This window comes from Limulus polyphemus, unplaced genomic scaffold (genome assembly GCF_000517525.1).
Source record: "Limulus polyphemus unplaced genomic scaffold, Limulus_polyphemus-2.1.2 Scaffold707, whole genome shotgun sequence".
In the NCBI taxonomy this organism is placed as follows: Eukaryota; Metazoa; Arthropoda; class Merostomata; order Xiphosura; family Limulidae; genus Limulus; species Limulus polyphemus.
This window is the reverse complement of record NW_013666317.1, coordinates 225,524-242,990: the sequence shown is the minus strand read 5'-3', so window position 1 is coordinate 242,990 and position 17,467 is coordinate 225,524. Positions and strand designations below refer to the sequence as shown.

At 34.1% G+C, this 17,467-nt stretch overlaps 1 protein-coding gene across 4 annotated transcripts in view; it reads left to right on the top strand.

Moving 5' to 3' along the window:
* Nucleotides 1-5,325: 5,325 nt before the first annotated feature.
* The window catches only part of LOC106460094 (sodium- and chloride-dependent GABA transporter 1-like), a 64,997-nt gene continuing 52,855 nt past the window's right edge, over nt 5,326-17,467 (top strand). The window contains exons 1-2 of one of the 4 annotated variants that reach the window (XM_022386714.1): nt 5,326-5,479; nt 9,966-10,154. In XM_022386714.1, the coding sequence (XP_022242422.1) occupies nt 5,443-5,479; nt 9,966-10,154 (226 nt within the window). In that variant the 5' untranslated portion in view covers nt 5,326-5,442. Of the gene's footprint in view, nt 5,480-9,332; nt 10,155-17,467 lie in introns of those variants that run through there. The other 3 variants (XM_022386715.1, XM_022386716.1, XM_013919776.2) reach the window with 3 other exon arrangements.

Here is a 17,467-nt window from a genome sequence, read left to right as displayed (position 1 = left end):
ATAATTTTTTAACCAGGTTATTATATAATCTTCCGACAATTAAACATTGGCTATTATTCAGAGGGCGTAAGCGTCATCTGGTCCGCTCATTGGCTAGCCGCTATTCAAAGAGCATGCGCGATGACACACCAAGAACCATGTTCGTTAGTTAGTGTTAGAAGAAGATTCACATTTTATGATTATGTGTCTGTGCTCTGTTTTTTCTTCTTCTTTTGAACCCATCATGGATTAGTGGTTAAAAACGTTATATTTATTATTACTTGTAGCATGAATTCTGAAGTTATTTAAATACTAAATCCAAAGTAAAATTTAACTACTAATTTTAAATTTATCAGTTAACTCAATTCCAGGCTATTTGAAATTCTAATACGTAACTGTTCCATGTTCAAATTTACATCAAATGTACATCTAACTGAAATCTTGGTTAATCTGTTGTTAAACGGTAAGAACTATTAGTATTACTAGAATCTTTGTATGTGAACAGCTCGACAAATTGCTGACAAAGCTGAACAGTTTCTAATTGGACCAAGAAAACTGAAGGAACAATTATTTTAACTGTAAATAAAATAAACCGATACACTGAAAAATACAGTCATTAATTTATTGAGAAAGGAGGTGAAAACTGAGAAAGTCAAATGACTACTCTCTAACAAAGAAACAAAACTTGCTGGGTGAATTTCAACCAGTATACAGTCCAGTTATATTATTTTAGAATCGGTACCGAATATAAATGTCTTGGGCTGAGTTATAGATATTTAATATGGTACTATAGCTCAACATTTTAAATTCTCATGCTGTTAAGTTATGAAACAGCTTTTAAAAATCACGATGTATACGTGTATATTCGCCTGGAGGTATACTGAGTACTGATATAAATTTTTTCAGAGATTCATCCCTGACTTTTTGTGTCATTCAGAATAGTCAAGCTAAAGTAGTCTTTCAAGAATATTTATTACTAATGTATAGCCCATCAAAAATGATGGGGCAAGTATTAACTCCCCCACCCCATAGTATACCCTAACCTCACATTTCGTAGCTAACTGAATTAAATACATTTTCCGAAATCAAGCTTGACAAACAAAGAGGCAGACATGTGCGGTCGAGGCAGTCAAACATCGTAAATTCCTTTGCGAGCCAATCAAAATTAAGATCATTCATGAAATGAATTCGTGGCGTATTCATAGTATGATTATTGGTACAAATCAGTTACATTAACAACTTATAATATATAGAAAAGCCAGTGTATTTTGGTAATACTACCTTCCAACAATGGCCTTTATGTCATGTTGCTGAGCAACAAAAGTATAACCTAATATTGTTGTTAGTCTATGTACTGAAAGTATAAAAGGAAATGTATAAACAATAAAACTGGGAAAAATATTTGTTGATTTTTGAATTTAGAGTCTTGTTTTTTTATTAAAACGTTGGTGGTATAACAGAAAATAGCTTAATTCAGAAACGATTTTAGTTTAAAATTGAATCGATAATTTTACTTTCAAGGCTAAGTGATCCCACACTACGTCTTTACTTTTAGACTTATTACATAAACACTCACTACACAGCACTTTCCCCCTCCCCTCACGGCCCCCTTGTACCATGTCACTAAAATTGTAATGGGTAGACAGTAACCGAACCTTTATATCTGGATAAATGCATTTTGGCTTTTATGACTACTACTCCCATTTCGAGAAATTAAGCGTGATGTGACGTGACACACCCTTGCTTTTATATAGGTTAGATGTTGCAGTGACATATACTGTTAAAAAAATGGCACCGATAATGATGTTTCACTATGCAACTAAAAAAATATAACTGGCCGAACATGACGATATGTCTAATTATTTCAAAATAATTTCAGCTTTACATTCAACTTATTAAATGAATTGAAAGTTTCATCGATTTGTGTTAATGATTGTGCACATTAGAAAAATATATGAACCCAAAAAATCATTTCTATTATTGGCATATTCAAAGCGTAATTGCTTACAAGAAGCCGAAACTATTAGGAAGAAAAGTCTTGTATTTTATTTAACATTGGAATCATAGTAAGTAATAAAATGTCTCCTAGATGGCGATACTATATAAAAACGTTTATTTGCCCAATACATTTTAATTCGGTGAGGAACGGAAAATGAAATAAAAAATAGGGCTACTTAATGGAAACCACATATATTCATCTTTTGTGGCTCAATCTAGTAATAGTATATTGCTCCTTTACTATATAAAGTACTTATTTTAAACTGAAGCTAACTTACCGCCTTCAGATGAAACTTTTGGTGATCAATTGACAACAGAAGAATATTCATAAAACTTTCCAATTAAAAAAAAACTTTTATAAAACCTTCACTTGAGCAAACATGATAAGATGACTTATGTTAACTAATTTTAATAACTTTTATAAAGTTTCCATGCATTAAATTGCGTGTATTGTGCACTAGCAATTTGGGTTTTGGTTTGTTTTGAATTTCGCGCAAAGCTACACGAGGGCTATCTGCACTAGCCGTCTCTAATTTAGCAGTGAAAGACTAGAGGGAAGACAGCTAGTCATCACCACCCATCGCCAACTATTAGGCCACTCTTTTACCAACGAATAGTGCGATTGGCCATAACATTATAACGCCCTCATGACTGAGAGGGCTAGCATGTTTGTTGGGGCGGGGATTCGAACCCGCGCCCCTCAGATTGCGAGTTGAGCGCCCTAACCACCTGGCCAACAATTTGGGAATAGAAAAGAAAGAGATCACACTTTTCCCTTCTGCTTGCTTATACCTGTATTAATGTGTACAGTATAATCTTAAATGGAACACTAAGGGTTAAAAAGTTGTTTTATGTATTGTTTATTTCGGTTATAATAGTTTTTATCTCAATATTTCATGGTTAAACCGATTATTGGTTAGGACTTTTTTACTAAAGTCGAAGTGGTAGAAGTGACCTGATTGCTACTATAGAGGATATTGTGAACTAGAAACTCTTTCTGTATGTAGGGGCTAAGTGTGCAGTTGATCACAATTTGTGCACCTGTAAAGCATATTTGTGCAGTTGAAAACTCATCTATATATGTAAGTTCAAGTGGATAAATATAATATATATATATATATATATATATATATTTAAGATTATAAAATTTCATTCCAGAGTTGATAAATAAATGTATTTATTAGAATATTCTTCATTTTTTGGATCATTTGTTTCATAATTGTGCAGTTGGAAAAATCCTTACGAAAAGCTCTGCGTCTATAAATTTGAAGTGATAGACTAAAGAGAAAAGGAGCTAGTCAATATCACCCACCGCAAAACGTGGGCTACTTTATTATCAACGGAAGTGAGATTCGTCGCCATATTATAACGCCCTACAGCTGATAGGGCAATCTGTTAGAGGACTAGTTTGATTCATGAACCGCAGATTACGAGTCGAGTGTCCTAATTGCCAGGCCAAAGCGTAGAAAACGAATGCAAAAGAACGCTATAGAAAAATCAGAAGGCGATGATATACCTACTATTACTTGCAAAAACAAAGTAATTTCAAGTGTAATACATAGACGTCGTAACTCGGGAATGGGCTCTTGTCCCCAATAATTAAATTGGGGCTCGAATGTCATTGCCCCTTAATATTTTGCTGAGAACAAGATGTTTAATATAGTCTATTTCTATATAGTCGGCTGACTTTTGCAGCCAAAATGAAATTAGTCTACAGTTCTTTGACAAATTCTAAACATTATGCTGTTAGTAACTTATTGTGTATCTGTATAATGTGTATGTTGGTGTCTGAAACATTCTTATTGTCTGTATTTGTTTGTTTGAAATTGAGCACAAAGTTACACAACGGGCTATTTACGCTCTACTCACCACGGGTATCGAAACCCATTAATCTTATGAGTGGAAAAGTATGTTAAGATGTAGTATCTTAACGATGAAAAAATTTCAAACAATGTACAGCAAAATGAAAAAAAAAAAAACAGTTGGAAGAATGAAGCCTCAATGTTTTTCGTGAAAGCCCGAGACACCAACAAGCTCTGAAATTGCACTCTAAGCCAATTTGGAGCAACGCCCTCATCCACGAGGAAAAACTTATGATTACCAAAGAGAACCAATCGACACAACAAAGCCATTGGGATGAAGTTGATCAAATCTCAAGGAATCATTATTAAAAATAATAAACAAGGACTTGAAGCTGACGAAAGACGAGTCCGAAGTTAACGGACTTCCAGCCACATTACGAAATCAAATGCTGTTTCCATGAAAAAGTTGCGCGGAGAATACAGATTCAGACGAATCAGATTTGACCACATACTTATCAAGTTCCCTGATGTAGCTCCAACAGGCTTTTATTCATTTGGTTTGTTTAAGGTAGCCTTGGAAGCCGATGTCCACGTGCAGTGAAAGGTCTGTGGAAAGTTTGTCAAGATATTTCGCCTGTAACTGACATCGCCATCTTTCGCAGAACCTTCTTATAATGGAAATCGCAGTGTTGGGCAGTAGCACGAAATCATGGGCATTAGACTAAATATAGTCGAAGATATTTTGAATTAATTCTAAGAGAAACACAGGATTTGACCTATATTAACCATCAGTATAAGTCATTTCACTATCTTCTTTCCTACTTGAAAAAAAAGAAAAGAAAAAATATTTGAACCATTTGCTGGAGAAAAGTATATTCTGTTGCTGCATGCCGCATACTTTAATTTAGCGTGACCTGTTAGAAGAATCCTTTTTCTCCGCTTCGTTTTGTGACAGTGTTGTATTTGATATGGGATACTTTTTAACCAATGCTACTTTCCATTGTTACTTGACTTCCGGTGGCTCAGCGGTTAGCTCACGGTAAATAATCGAAATTCGATACCCCTGGTGGGCACAGCCCATGGTATATTTTTGTGCTTAAAGATAAAAAAAACCCATTGGTACACTAATTAACGTTAACTACTACGCAATTGCAATGAAGTATGGTTTATTTTATTAGAGATGAAAACTATGGAAAACAAGGAAATTAACAGTAGTTATAACTCCAATGCATAGCAACTATTCGTAAAAAGAACAACCATTTTGTGAAGTACCCTTTATTTTAACTTACTTAGAAAGGAAAGTGAATAAAACTTAGCAGGAATATACAACTATGTGGATAATGCTCTGACATGAATTTGAATTTTAAAATATATCTTAACCATTACATCCGTTGGTACATGTTAACAATGTGGTTGTGTTACAGGGTCGAGAAACGATGCTTTGCAGCAGTATATAGAGAGCAACACTATGTACGGTATTTCCTGGAGAAGAACTGTTTCAATAGAAGAATACTTCCTTTTTAGGTCCGTTATTATAACAAGCCACATTATCCTGTGCACAACGTCTCGTGATGATATAATTGGAGATCACACCTCATGGCTTTCCAACGGCCTGTAGTGTAGCGATTGCAACAAATGTGAGAAGTAAGGACGTGAAAAGACGATGGTGGGGGAGGGAGTTAAAGGGAGGAAAAGAAATGGTAAGGGTTATTGGATCTTCCTTTCGTTTATCAGTCCCGCAAAATGACGGCATCATTTATCTTAATCGTTTGTCCTACGATCTCTCGAATTTTATACACGCGCTCTTAACCATATAGTTAAAAACTTTTAAACTCGCCCATGATGCTCTTCTTTATTGTATGAAACTTACATTTTACAATATTAATTCTGTAACATATTTAAATACAGAAATGTAATTGTACCTTACTCTTGTTGCTGTTGCAATGACCATCAACATTGTGGGTAGGTTCAGATTCGGTTGTGTGTTTATCTGTGAATACAGGTTTTGAGGGAAGCTTACATTACGTACAATTTAATAACCGCTTGGTAAAATTAGAAAGTAAACTGGGTAAAGGTTTTGTCACCAGGTCATTACTAAAAGTTTATTACAAGTCGCCCCCCGCGTATGTCGGCGGACTTACAACGCTAGAAACCGGGTTTCGATACCGTGGTGGGCAGAGCACAGATAGCCCATTGTGTAGCTTTGTGCATAACTACAAACAAGCAAACAAACTATCAAATTCATGAGGAAATTGTAATAATTTTTAATGACCTAAAGGTAATATTTTAGGATGAAAGTAAGTGATTAATAGTTAGTGTCATAAGGTCATGCCTCAAAGTCATTTGCATGTTATGAAGATATCATAGCACCCTTTATCGATCTCAGGATAAAATGTCAAGGTGAAAGTTTAATGTTATCAGGTGACTGAAAGTAACTTACATGAGTTCTCCAACGTTTTCAGTCCGATACCCCCTTTTGTGAGGGTGAGTAATCAAGATGTCCTCATTTCTCATGGAACTAAAAATCAACCGATAATATCTAACACTCGAAACACACGCACACACACACACAACGCTACTACAATAAACAGTTCTAGATATACAGTTTATTTTTAAGTTATACTCTAACTTTAAGTGTTTTTAAGTTAGTTTAGGTGTTAAATGTTTTAATCCCAAAGCGTGTAAAATACTAAATTGAATGGACGGCGTGGCCTAGTTGTTAGCGGGATATGTGGTTCGTGTCGCGTAACAAACAAACAAAAAAAAAGAAGAGGGAATCCTCAATAGCCGCGGCAATTGAAATTATTTTAGGGCAGGATTAGAGGAAATTAGTTTATGAGACCTTTTTTTTCCTAGCTATATTTTAGTGCGCCAGCAGTACGAAGCGTGGGGCACGCATATACCCAATTCGATTTTATTAGTCATCAGGATCTCTACCAGTCTACCCTCAAATTGAAATTCTTTTATGCAGGATTAGGGTAAATTAATCTATGAGACCTTGAGGCGAGGTCAAATAAAACAATCTAAAGGGTTTGACCTTCTGAGTCGAAAACTTTAATTAGATCTCAAATTGGTTAAGAAATGACGGAGCTATGAGCTAAAAGTTGTACTTGAAAAAAAAGAAAAAAACTCAGAGCAGTTCTATGAGCCGTTATGCCGCGGCTAAAAACACTCTCTGTACTTTGAAGTCGTAGGTGCGTTATAAGAGTGACGGTTAAATCTTATTATTCAGTCAAGTGAGAGTAGTCCAGGAATTGGCTGTAGATGGTGTTGACTAGTTTCCTTTCCTCTAGTATATATATACAGCACTTGTGTAGATATTCGCGAAAATCTGAAATTAACTAAACATTAAAAACAGGAAATGCTTTCCTTGTTGCAAAACCTGCCAATGAAGTGATAAAGAAAATGAAGAAACTCTCTTTGAATACACCAATATTACAAAGAAGAAAACAAAAGAAAAGAAACTTTAAAGATATTTGTTGTATCTTTTGAACACTTTCGTGATCATTTTTGGAGCATTCCGTGAGCCCTCTTGGGGGCGCGACGAACAGTTTGAGATTATCTGATAAAGATAAACCTTCAAGGTGTATATATATGTGTAAAAGTTAATGTCCTCATGAGGAATTAAAATCGATTGGTAAAGTTTAAAGTCAGTAAATGGCTGATTTAATTAGGCTAAAATTCAATGTTATTGCTGGACCATGAGGGTATGGTTGGTGAACCTAATGGCCTCTAGCTAAATTGTGACGTTTAAAGTAATGGAATAACTGCTTATTTAATTAATTGGGCCAAGGCTGAGAGTCAGTTTCGTCATGAGCAGTGGTAAATTTCTAGCAAATTTTATGTACCGGTTTTCATTGAGTACTGGTTGAAAATCAGCTCCTGTACAGAGTCTGCTAATTGAACTTCAGTTAGAGCCAGATGGTTAAAGTAACTGAATAAAAACGGTAGTCATAAATGAAAGTCAGTTCTGAGTTGTGAAAGCAAGCTAAATAAAACTATTTGTAGATGCTTAAGTTGGTTTTCTCGTTTTTGTATTTGTCAGATTGCGTCAAGTCACTATGATCGTTAAATACACGTTACATTTATTTCTATTTATATCAAAAACTTAATTGCAACAAAGTGTTTGAAAATATTTCAGTACATTAAAGAAAACGAAAGAACAGTATATCATTCATCTAGCTAATATAGTTTTGTCATCGTTGACTGCACAAAAATTCTTCACTGTACCTCAACGAGATATTGCGAAAACAATGTCATTACTAATATTTCTTCGTTTAAAGATATGAAGTTCTAATTTGTTTAAACATTTATTATATCTGTTTTGTTTAGTTTCATCTAAGGCCCCTTTAAAAAAATGATTTAAGAAATATCAAAATCCAGAGTAAAATCATTGCGTTATATTTTTTGAATCTTTAGTTTGGTATACTTCTCCTTCATGCTGTAAAATTCACATCAGGGTAGCGATATGCTAAATTCATATAGGAATTTGCGTATCTATGTTGATCAGTTTCTTTCAAATATACCGAACTGCTTCGTTTAACTCTATAGGGTGATTATCAAGAACTTCGCGTATACGTTTATGTGATGTGAGTTCAATTTCCTCCGTATTCGAGCTTCGTGAAGGGTGTCTTACATCATTTACTAGAAGAAATCATGTACATCTTGTATCATTTGGTTAAAACACATGTGTGTCTTACATCATTTACTAGAAGAAATCATGTACATTACATGTATTTTCACTAAATGATGCAAGATGTACATGATTTCTTCTAGTAAATGATTTAGGATGTGCATGTTCTATCTATTATAGGATGTAGATCCTTACATTTCCATTAAACGATGCAACAAGGAATATTCGTTTACATTATTTATGATAAACAGATTCTGTAATAAGTTTTCCGAAATTTTAAAATAAGCTTACAAGAATTATTTGTAAACAATATATCAAAATATTACATGTTTTAGCAATATCTATATAGCTGTTATGAAATTCTAAACTTATGGAAATAGACTGGATTCATCATTAGCCAACATGCCGTGCTTAAATACTACGACTAATACACTTGATGATAGTGGCATAAGTAGAATGTGCTAACTAAATGACGATGTTTGATTGAAATCGTACACTTTTCCATTTATTAATATTAACAACACTAACAGATATCTTGAACGTATGTATTATATTCTCACGGATTTAACTTTTTAAGACAGGAAGACACTTCCACAAAGGGAAAAGTCACACAACATTTGTTACCTTACTTGAATGCTTTCGCATGGGGGAAAAAACAACAAACAGACAAAAACATGAATGTTATTTATTTTAACTTTCGTAAAATTTCAAACAGAATAATAACTGCATTTACAAACCTTTAGCCAGCACAAGATTGTATTTTAAAATGAAAACAAAATCTATAATAACAACATGTGTGCGTGAGTTCAGAGTAGATATAGTAACATGTTTCTTTTAAGCTACTTTAAGCTCATGCGCAGACGAAAGACGCGTTTGTTGACATAACTATAATGTAACTATGAGAAAGGAGTGTGGTGATCTCTTTCATCAGCTAGTGTCAGATGGAATCAGTATAGAACTGTCGCATTTTGTTAGATGGCTAATTTCTTTAGCTTTGTAAATCGAGCTCTTAAACATTAAAGTGATTAAACTGAAGTTAAAGCTAATTTTTCTCAGTTATCTGTAATTTCCTGTTTGAAAATTTACAATTATCAGTAAATGTGCCTTGACCTTCGAAGTCAGAAATTACTTGACGACACTTTTAAAGGTCAATTTTTGCGATAGTCGTTTGTTTAATAAACACCTGCACGCGAACGTCAGTCAACAAGATTTGGGATATGAAAGTTTCTTCCACTGACTCGAAGTCTTTGTTACCATATTACCTTTAAAATTATAAAGAAAATGACAAAAACACTCCCGCAATTTCGAAATTGATACTAGTAAGAAGGTACCACGTTGATCAAATTATCCGCTGTTATTGTAAAACTAGTGAAGACATAATTGGATATATAGACATATATATATATATATATGGAACTTAAACTAAAAAGTAACATCGATCGCTGCTTAAAAGCCATTTGACTGAATAACTTCATCTTTGAATGTTTTGAAATAATTCAAGATGGGCGATTACGTAAACGATATATCTAATCCCGAAATTAACAACTTTTCAGTAAATGGAAGCTCTCCAATTAACACCCCTAGAACAAATACTGTTGCCCCTGCAGTATCTCCAAATCATGATCTACCTGAACGAGGTAATTGGACTGGAAGACTTGACTTTTTAATGTCCTGCGTAGGGTATGCCATTGGACTGGGGAACGTCTGGAGATTTCCTTATTTATGTTACAAGAATGGAGGAGGTACAATTTGTTATTATTGTTATTACATTGAATTCTTAACCTGTAATAGTAGTTTCATACTGTAATTCTCTGTTTTAATTAATCACAGTTATATTCATGCAATAAGTCGTTTAACTCTGTTATTTATCTTCCTTTGTGATATCTATAGATTGACATGTTTTTATCAACTTCTGTATTTATAATGTTTGCTAGGCTTAAGATTAATTGGCAATTTTAAGTGTAACGCATCTCACGTACCAATTGCGAGAACAAAAATACAAACAAAAAAGATAAATCAGTCAATTTCGAAAAATCTAAATCCGTCTTGGGTTTCATTAAAAAAGAACTTTAACAATTAAGCATCGCCAAACAGATAATGAAAATTGAAATCTCTGCAGTTGTATTTGGAAGCTGAAATTTGTTGGAGAATACGTAGGATTATGGTCACCCCCTCTCTCTCAAAGTGGTTTAAGTTAGTTATTTAATTTTGATAATATCAGAATCAATCTAACTCGATTATTCACTAAATCAAGCAAAATGGGTAACAACAGAAGTAATAAAAAGCTAATTTTGGTCATTAAAAATAAACTACTGAATTGGTTATAAGAGAACGAACGCAGTTTTGGTTACAAAGACAAAAGTCATTCGTAAGTATATGTATTGGTTACAAAATGTACTGAAGACAAAAGTGTTAAATTATTGTTTTGGTCAGAAAAGTTTATATATTCTACCCTTTTTTTGGTCACATAGACAGAGCTGATAAAGTATGAAGTTATCGACAAAAGTACTTATAGTTTTGGTTATGAGGACAGGAATATCAAATTACTATTTTGTATAAACAAAAGCTCCTAAAGTACTCTAGTGTAGTGAAGTATTAAAGTACTGGTCATAAGTTAAAATATTATAGTGCTATATTGATCATAATAACACAAGTATAAATACCGTGTCGATCATAAGGAAAAAAATATTCAATCCCACAGTGGTCATAAAGAGAAAACTACTTATACCACGTTAGTTATCGATGTGCTGACCCTAATGTTTCAAGTACTAAAGCATTTTATAGACCACATTTCATAAGTAGTGAGGAAATCTTTACGTCATTGCAACATAAATATTAAATCATCTATAGGTAACAAAAGCATAATTGGTAATACTTTATATTTAATAATCATGATTATAAATACTGAAAACTATATTTCATGACACATAAACACTAAAGTCCTAGATACATCATTACAATGTAATAAATTACTAAAATAATATCATAGCAGTATATACAATGAATCATTAGAGTAATTATATATCATAAGACACTAAAATACTAAAGTGCTAAACATTTATATGATGTTGTTAAGGCAGAGAGAAAGATGCTACATGTTAATCAATCAGAAATCTACTGGAGACAAAGTATCTGAGAACTCAGTTTCTTGTAACAATAATCACAACTTTACCATTTGCTAACAAAAAAGAAAAATATTACCTGGCTTTAATGAAAGTAGCAGTTTTTCGTTAAGTAATAATGAAACAAGAATTATCTGATTTTATTTTAGTGGTAAAAATCTCCTAAATATCAAACTGCTATCATTTCAGAAGTTTGGTTTGGTGCACTAAATGCATTTATACATTTAACGAATTTATTCAATTTTTATCTTGATATACAACTAAAACAGTGTTAAAAAACGAGAACCAACACTGTTGAAACTACTCGAGTTTTAGAACACTTTCAAGAGTTAAAATAATTTCTAAACTGACGGTGGTGTATAAGTTTTTTAGGTGTATTTATAGCATATACGAAAAAACAGAACACAGCCTTTTTTAAAATCATAAATTCTTTCGCACTTTTCCTGCGATAGGGGATACGGAATTCATGCCAGTAAAACACCCATATTTATTAAATAACTAAACTGTATCCTTTTAGCTGCTACTAAAAACTATGGTATTTGTGGTATTGAGGATATGGGTGCGGAGAACTGCAAACAACATCAGCAATTATCCAATGTCCCGCCGTACTGAAAAAAATAATAAAAGAATAATACAGAAGTAAGGGACGAAAGATGCATGTAAAGTTAGACAAAGAAGGTTACATAATATACTACTTATGTGTCACTGAGTAAAACTGCATTGTGGGGATTCTAATCTAGGATATATGTTTATTACACTGCTATTCTTACGAGTAAATACTTTCACCAAATATGTAGAATAAAAAGAAAAACGTTTTTTGGATTGTATGCCCGTTAAGCACTTGCTCTCTTCAAGTCCATTTCATTTATACTGGTTTAACTTATCTTAAGCTTGCGTCCGAAACTGTATTCTTATACTGCCACGTAATTAAAGTTATTTTAATGTGTTTTTTCTCCTTGTTTATCTTGTTATTAGTTTTAAGTAAAAAGTTTGAGTTAGATTGCGATATTGTTCTTATTCTGGCCCCCTTTTCGATGGTTGCATTTATTTATTTTTGAGTTCATTCTATTTCTTAAACTGAGGCCCCCCAGTGGCACAGCGGTATGTCTGCGGACTTACAATGCTAGAAACCGGGTTTCGATACCCGTGGTGGGCAGAGCACAGATAGCCCATTGATTAACTTTGTGCTTAATTCCAAACAAACTGTTGCGTCAGCGAGGTCACGTGACTAGTATCACGCCACCTGTTTTCTAGAAATATCCTGTTCCTTCAAGAATGCCCTAGCACTTACTAGATATGTGTTAGTCTTGTTTATATATATAAGACGTTGACAACGTGACGGGACATCAGGAACAGTGTAATGAGTAATTGAATGTATGCGGACAAAATATTGTTGGCCACGTGAGATATAGCGTTTGTTATAGCGCGACTGTTGAAATTAAGTGTATCGTAAAGTTGTATTCGGAAAGAATAAACCAGTTTTATTAAGTAAGGACTTGTGTCGCTAAAGTTTCGTCGGAACGAAGTTACGGAAAATCAACTAACGAACGGAGACGTAACAAAACAAACAAGCTTAAACTGAGATTTCAATAGTAAGATTAGGAATTTTCATGGATTGTTTGTTTGAGAAGGACGTTTCAACTGTAAACTAAGATAATATTTATTGGTCATCAATTTTGAATATAGATTCATCTTGTCCTCATCGTTGACTGTGTTTGAACACACTTTGTATTGAATGTATCAGTTTTGTTGAAATACATGTTTGACAATTTCAAGCAAAGCTACACAAAAAACAATCTACAGCCGTCCCTAATTTGGCACTGATACACTAGAAGTAAGACAGCTAGCTAGTCAACGGCAGCCATTGCCAATTCTTCGACTAATCTCGTCTAACCGAACAGTGGGATTTGATTGCCACTCTTATAGTGCAGCCGAAGCCTTAAAATTTGGAGGACATTTTTGTGGCAACGCGATTCGTACTATAATCTTACATTATCAAATATGTAGATGTTTTTTATCGGCACATCAACGAAATGATTTAAAAGATATATTAAATAAGGATATCGTTCTATACGGGTCCAAGTTCATCTATTTCTTTCTAAAACAAACAAAAATATATATTTGATTTGTAATAAAGAATAAATCCCAATTATCAATAAATGAAAGCTAGAACTTAAAGTTTACGACTGTTTATGTCACCATATAACAGTGACAGTATTTATACATAGCATTGTATTTTTTACATACACAGTTAAATGCAGTGTGTGTAAAAACAGGAATATGAAGGCCAAAATTCTGTTATTTATATAGTCCATATGTAAAAGTAAAACTAATTTACAGCTACCTATATCACTCCGCTGATATGCACTAGTAGTAGCCTTATTAGATTATTAATTAGTTACTTTACATATTTTGAATAAAATTTATATCCAGTTTCCATAAGGAACTCTCTAATTCACAATGATCCAGGCATTGAAACAAGCACCCACGCACGTGCACACTTACTGCTGTAGTATTACCAGGTAAAACTGATTTCCTCGCAAGTTATGACACTTATGACGGAAAACTTGTGAAGTAACTGTAATTAACTGAATTCTCCAGTGAATTGAATAAAGAGACTGTACAAGTTGTCAAGAGTAAACACAATCTTTATAACACCAAAAACATAAAAAAGCACTGTGCGTTCTTATGCAGAATTGATCTCCGCAAAAATAAAACAGGATGGTTTCAATATGTAGTCTTCACTCGAAAATAGAAATGAATCAAGAAAGTGCACTTGAATTCAATAGATAAAGTCAGTTCTTTTATCCAATCGATAGCGTCACTTTGTGAGTTTGTTCATTCGTAGCATTTGCAAGCAGAGCGACCCTTTCAACACGGATGTGCGATGTTACTGCAAGATCCCCTCGGGAAGAATAGACGTTATCTGCTACAGAGTTTCTTTTGAATTTCACGCAAAGCTACTCTAGGGCTATCTGCGCTAGCCTTCCCTAATATAGTTGTGATAAACTAGAGGGAAGGCATCTACTCAACGTCACCCACCGCCAATTCCTGGTCTACTCATTCTTTTACCAACGAATAGTGAGATTAACCGTCAAATAACGGCTGAAAGAGCGAACATGATCGGTGACGCGGATTCGAACCTGTGACCCGCAGATTGCGAATCGAGCGCCCTAACCACCAGGCCATGCCAGGTCAAAAGTATTGTTTGTATGTTGTATAGCACAGCCACACTGGGCTATCTGCTATGTCCACCGCAGGGAATCGAACACTAGATTTCAGCGTTGTAAGTCTGTAGATTTATCTCTGTCCCACTAGGGGACCGGCTATAGGTAACAAAGAAACAGAGGAACTAGAATAAGGCAACTTCTTCAGTTTTCTGGATTACGTGTTTGTGTCAAAACTGCATAGAAAAGATAAACAAACGTTTTAAAAGTTCCTGCATAACTAAAAGCAGACACAAAACGTATGATATTCCTGCATATTATACTGCTTTAAGATACGAAAAGTATCATTGCCAGTTTCAACACATGCCCAGGAAATTTAACACTGCGATTTGAAACCGGTACTACAGTTGAACTGAACATTTTAAAATCAATTTGATTTTTGAATAGTTAAATTAACTACACAACGTACGCCATTCACTATTGTAGCTACTAGCTACTTTATAATAATTAGTACACACAGATAGATATATAGATGCAGTTTTCAGTCCATCCATTACTGATTTTTTCACTCGAATTGGTAATATTGCGGAGCTTCCGTCAAAAGTTCTCAATGTAGCAAGGGTCCCATAAATAACTTTTTATTCTATTTATTTCTAAATTTCAGTAAAAGTACAGGTTTACTTAGTGAAATAAAAATAAATACATATTAGCATTTTTGTTTTCTCAAATTTGTTCTGCAGTTATTTTTAGTTCATTTAGTCTATTTATTATACAAACGAAATATAAAGAAATACCCAGAATAACCATTGTTTCAATCCGTTGTTTAAAACTGCCTGACAACAGGGTTACAAAAAGTCAGGCTAGTTATGTTTTACGCAGTCTCAAAGAGTTTTACAGGGTTAATGTGGAATATTTTTACTTTAAAACACGAAACGCTTAAACATTTGGTGGTGATGTTCGTGACTGTAGTTGATATTATTCCACAAGCTCATGCATGCACGTGCGCTTACTTTGTTGACGTCAAAGAATTTAGGACTTAAGTACCCAAGGCTTATCTTTGCAGGCAAAAGTTAACGCTTTGTTTTTGTATGAATACCCAAGATCTGTCTAAATGTTCAAACGTTTCTAAAGTAAAGTTATATTTAAATATTTTAGTTGGTCGTATGGTATCAGAATGTTTGATTATGTTCACTCAAAATATGTTGTTTAAATAAATAAATAAAATGTCTCCCCCCTCTCTCTATATATAAATGTATATATAAGGAAATAAATAGCTTCAATACTATTATTTACATTAATTACATTAATTGTTAATAGGCGATTAAAATCAGCACTATAAAACAACAATGAACTTAATATAAAATAAACATTAAGAAGTTCTGTGAAAAATACATTGTAAATCCCAGTCATCACTTTAAAGTTATAATGGATATTGTCTGTAGTAATAGCACCCAAATGCGTTGGGGATCCCATCTACTAGACAAAATCCAAACGCTGATGTTAAACTAGCCAGTAATCATGGAAAATCTATGGAGTTAAGTGTTTACACCCACAACGTATCAACTCCTACTACCTTACACTGTCTACAGCCAGTTGGGAGTAGGCAGTTACCCTTAAAAGTTCTTCTAATTCCTAAGGTAGAAATGAAATGAAACTACCCTAATACATTTCTACTATAAGTTACTTGCAACCTCTGCCCTTAAAGTTCAAATAATTCCTAAAGTATAAATGAAATGAAACCAACCTACTATAAGCTATACGTTACTCTCAATCTCCGCCTTTACAAAAGAAATGAAATTATAAAAGATTTTAAGTAAAATGATCTTAAGTAGAACTACAAGCCCTACCTGGATATTTCTTATGTAGTTCATACTCCCAACCTCCTCCCTTATTGCATCACCCTATTTTTTCTCCACTTTTCTTCAAAATCATCGTCTGTTTTGTGGCTCTAATACGTGCATGTAGGTACAAATATGTTTCATGGATGATACAATATTGTCTAATTATTACATCAGCAGCTTTATAGGTTGTCTGGGTATTGCAGCAACTGCTTTTTGGCTATAAATAGAGGTTTTTAAGGACAGTCAGTTTAGAAGCATTACGCCTACAAAGTGCGTGTGATGCTACCTAGCCATCATGGCCAATGGTTGCAAATTAACTACACGGAAAAACGCAATCATACTACTGTCGCCGTATGTTCAATTGGTCTCTCAACAGGAAGGATAAGAAAGAAATCCTTCCTCATCAATAAGACGAGGAAGATGAGGCTCAACTGGGCCAAACAGTATGCTGACTGAAGCTCAACATACATAGGTCTGATGGGGCTCACTTTGTACGACGTCGATCAGGAGAAGAGTTTTCGAATACAAGTGTGAAGCATCTGCAGAATCAGGTGAAATGGGAATGCATCTTTGGTCAGGGTGTGGGATACTTGCATTTAGTGAAAGGAACTGTCGATGTCGACAAATACATTAAGATACCCGAGACCAGGTTAAAGCCAACAATTCAAGATCATTTCAGTGTAACTAACGATTAGTCATTCGAGGATGACTCTGCTTCATGGCACAGGGATGAAAAGGTTGGTAATATACATGCATTGAATGCAGGAGGTGTGAAATACAGAGGATGTTTCACTCAACATATATTTAAAAGACATCTTAGGTTTTATTTCATTGCTTCAGATGAAGGACCATCTTAGAAGGGAGAGGATCAAGACACTATGCTAGCCAGGCAACAACCCAGATTTTAACCCTATGAAAAACTGCT